This window comes from Aplysia californica, unplaced genomic scaffold, assembly GCF_000002075.1.
Source record: "Aplysia californica isolate F4 #8 unplaced genomic scaffold, AplCal3.0 scaffold00252, whole genome shotgun sequence".
NCBI lineage: Eukaryota > Metazoa > Mollusca > Gastropoda > Aplysiida > Aplysiidae > Aplysia > Aplysia californica.
Genome location: NW_004797522.1, coordinates 856,921 through 860,074, shown reverse-complemented (window position 1 = coordinate 860,074; position 3,154 = coordinate 856,921). Strand labels below are relative to the sequence as shown.

The following is a 3,154-nucleotide window of genomic DNA, read 5'->3' as shown; positions in this document are numbered from 1 at the left end:
TATTATTATAAATTATATCTGTAGGACATTCTTAATAGATCTAGTAAGTCCACCCTGAGAATCTTTGTAACAAAACTCTTAATCTAAAATAAACGAACTGGTACTAAACACTAAGAAAAAGTTGCCAAACATCCAGTTCTTACAAATTGGTATGACATCGAACATTGGTACGCCTTGATGTTTTTGTTAATTTAACTTTTGTCTGTTTTATTTCATATCGTTGTTTGCTTTGGTAAGCCTTTTACGGCTCTTGTAACACAATTATGTCATATAAGTGAGGAAGATTAGAGGTGTTACAAGAGAGTAACACACACACAGTCACGCACACACACAGACACACACACTCACACACACATACACATACACATACACACACACACACAAACACATGCACACACAAACACACACGCGCGCGCGTAAAGGTGGAGAAATAAGGACGACAGTTATTTGAAAGGGAAAAACAAGAGAAAATCACACCAGAGCACTCGCCAACCACCCACACCAAATTTTGACATGAAGGGCGGGAGTGCTTTTTTTTCAAAACAAAGCTGTGAATCAAAACTGATAACAATATTATAATGATATCAAACCAGGATAATATGTTGCACGACGGGGTGGTATCAGGCGCTCGTCAATTTTGGGCACATGGGGTTATTGGTATCATCTTAAAGCCTGTTCATTTGCCTTCCTTTTGATGAAAGAAATACCCATCTATCTTATATAGAAGTCAAGATATTTGCGATTGAAGGAAGTCCAAGTCGCCTGGTTTCAAAGGTAAAATTAGTGAGAAAATGGCTGCCAAAGTTTGGTAACTTCAATAGCCTGAGAGTCCTTGGAAACTGAAAATCTACATTTTTTGTGCCTTTAATTAAAAGGTTTTTTTCAATAAGATCCACGCAAAAATGTGTTTTTAAATGGATACAAAAGGTGTTAAGCCAAAAAAAAAAAAACAAAAAAAAAGAAATCTAGAAAAAAATTGCCTATCGACCAAAAAGTATGCCGATTTCTTTGATTTTCTTATTTTGACGAGTGCCCGATTTCACCACGATGTCTCACATAATGTATCAATGTTGGAGCTCAATAACAAGCCTTCTATTCCAGGTTCCATTACTAGAAGTACAGTAATGCTTCTTGTCAACACAATATTCTTCAACGGGACGTGGGCGAAACCTTTCAACCACAACATGACCAGAAATCAAACGTTCAATCAGCTTGGAGGTGCTAGCTCACAGGTAGCCCCCCCCCCACACACACACACACACACACACACACACACACACACGCACAATTTAAAAAACCCAAGGCCAAAACTAAACCCAAAACCGTACCCAAAACAAAAGTGAAAACAAAACCAAAACGAATAGGAAACAAAAGAAAACTAAAACAAAAGCAACATAAACGGCAGTTGAAGCTTTACGACAACTCAATAATTCTCAACGAAATGAAATTGTGTTCTTAAATTATTCTTTCCTCCAACTGTATTCCTGTACGACAACTCAATAATCCTCAACAAAATGAAATTGTACTCTTAAAATATTCTTTCCTTCAACTGTATTCCTGTATATCAACTTGACCATCCATACATTATTAGAAAAAAAACAACCCCGATCATTATCTACTTATTTGATGATGGCAGGGCTGCTAGATACGATACAATAACTATACCCACAATTCTCTACATGTATTCCTTTCCGATAATTCTCAAATTCAAAAGGACGTTGAGAACACATTATGTCCCGTCGTCAAAAATGATCCTAGACAATGCCGTGATTATTTCAAACAGTCGTATTTTAATTAATCAAAAACTATGAATTAAAATTTGCATATTTTACAGATGAATACCGTGGCCTGCCTTTTAAAAAATTCCATAAAAGAAAACAGAACTGAAATTTTTTTATAAATGACGAAGTTGCGTTTCTTTTTTTAACAAAGTCCCACAAATCATTTGGAAGGCAGGTTTTGACGCTGTGACTTCAGGCGGTGTCCAATGACCAGATTGCGTGTCCTCAAAGAGTTCAGGAGTAAAGAAAAGTTTTCAAGAACTCAGTGCTATCAAGCCCATTATTTCTATTGTCTGTTTGTTCAACTTGTACGGCTTTGAATGAAAGGTGCACGTTATCTTTTCCTGTCTCGTTTTCTTTCAGATTTTCCTGATAGATTGAGTATTCCCATTGACCCTATTAATTTCATCTTTCTACCTTCCTAATACCAGTGTCAGTGGTGCAGTGATTAGGGTCTTCGCTATCGTACGCAAAAGGCCTGAGTTCGATTCCCGTGTGGGAAGAATAATATATTATATATTATCGAGTATCTCGGCCATTCTGCTGGGACATTGTATCCTTCTCAGCCCAGGTTAGCCCTGACAGTCAACGTCGAAGCCTGCCTTCCAAATGATCTAAACTGTGTCGATAGGGATATAAAAACGCCTATATCTTTTTTTTTAAATATCTATCTTTTAACTGCAGATCCCGGTAGATGCGAACAAAACGACACATGTTTCTTATTCACACCCAGCTCGCGAATTTTGGCGAACGAGCACCTCTCTCCGGGAGAAGTAAAAACGCTGACGCTTATTTCAAAATAAAGCTATTGTTACTTCTTCCAAACACCAAATTCGCTACTTCAGAATTTCAAAGTTCCATCTGACATTACTAAGACCTTGAGGTCAGAAACTAAACGTTCTGTCCTCTGTATCAAAATCGTAAGGTTTTTTCGGAGTAGTCATCAAGATATTAAAAGAATTGTGTTCGAAAGGGCTTGACATGATGTGAAACTCAAAATCTTAGACGTCAAAATTTCTCAAAACTAGGTACTCATCGAGCAGATAGAGCTTTACTTTGTAAACCCGAGGAAGTGAAATGCTGACTCGCTTTCACCTGGAGCTGGATAATGATCCCGAAGAATCTGTGGGTAAATTCCGCTGGCGAGGCAGTTGGAGTCAGCAATGCGGGATGGCCAGAAACTCGTAAAGATCATACCCCTGCAACATGGAGCAGGAACACAGTGGGACATGGAGGGTCACTTGGTGCTTGTTATGACAAGGGGAATATCACCACATGGGGTAATTGTCCGGATGTTTGGGAAGGCGATCCATAGACAACTTGTGAACGTGTGTTGTAGGTGTGTGTGTGTGAGTGGGTGTTTGTGGGAGGGG

General features: G+C 38.6%; 1 protein-coding gene across 1 annotated transcript in view; it reads left to right on the top strand.

Annotated features, from left to right (window-relative positions):
• Positions 1 to 1,100: 1,100 nt before the first annotated feature.
• Positions 1,101 to 3,154, top strand: part of LOC101845553 (plasminogen activator inhibitor 1-like) — a 5,701-nt gene continuing 3,647 nt past the window's right edge. The window contains exon 1 of the mRNA XM_005100595.1: positions 1,101 to 1,232. Within this exon, the coding sequence (XP_005100652.1) occupies positions 1,125 to 1,232 (108 nt within the window). The 5' untranslated portion in view covers positions 1,101 to 1,124. The remainder of the gene's footprint in view (positions 1,233 to 3,154) is intronic.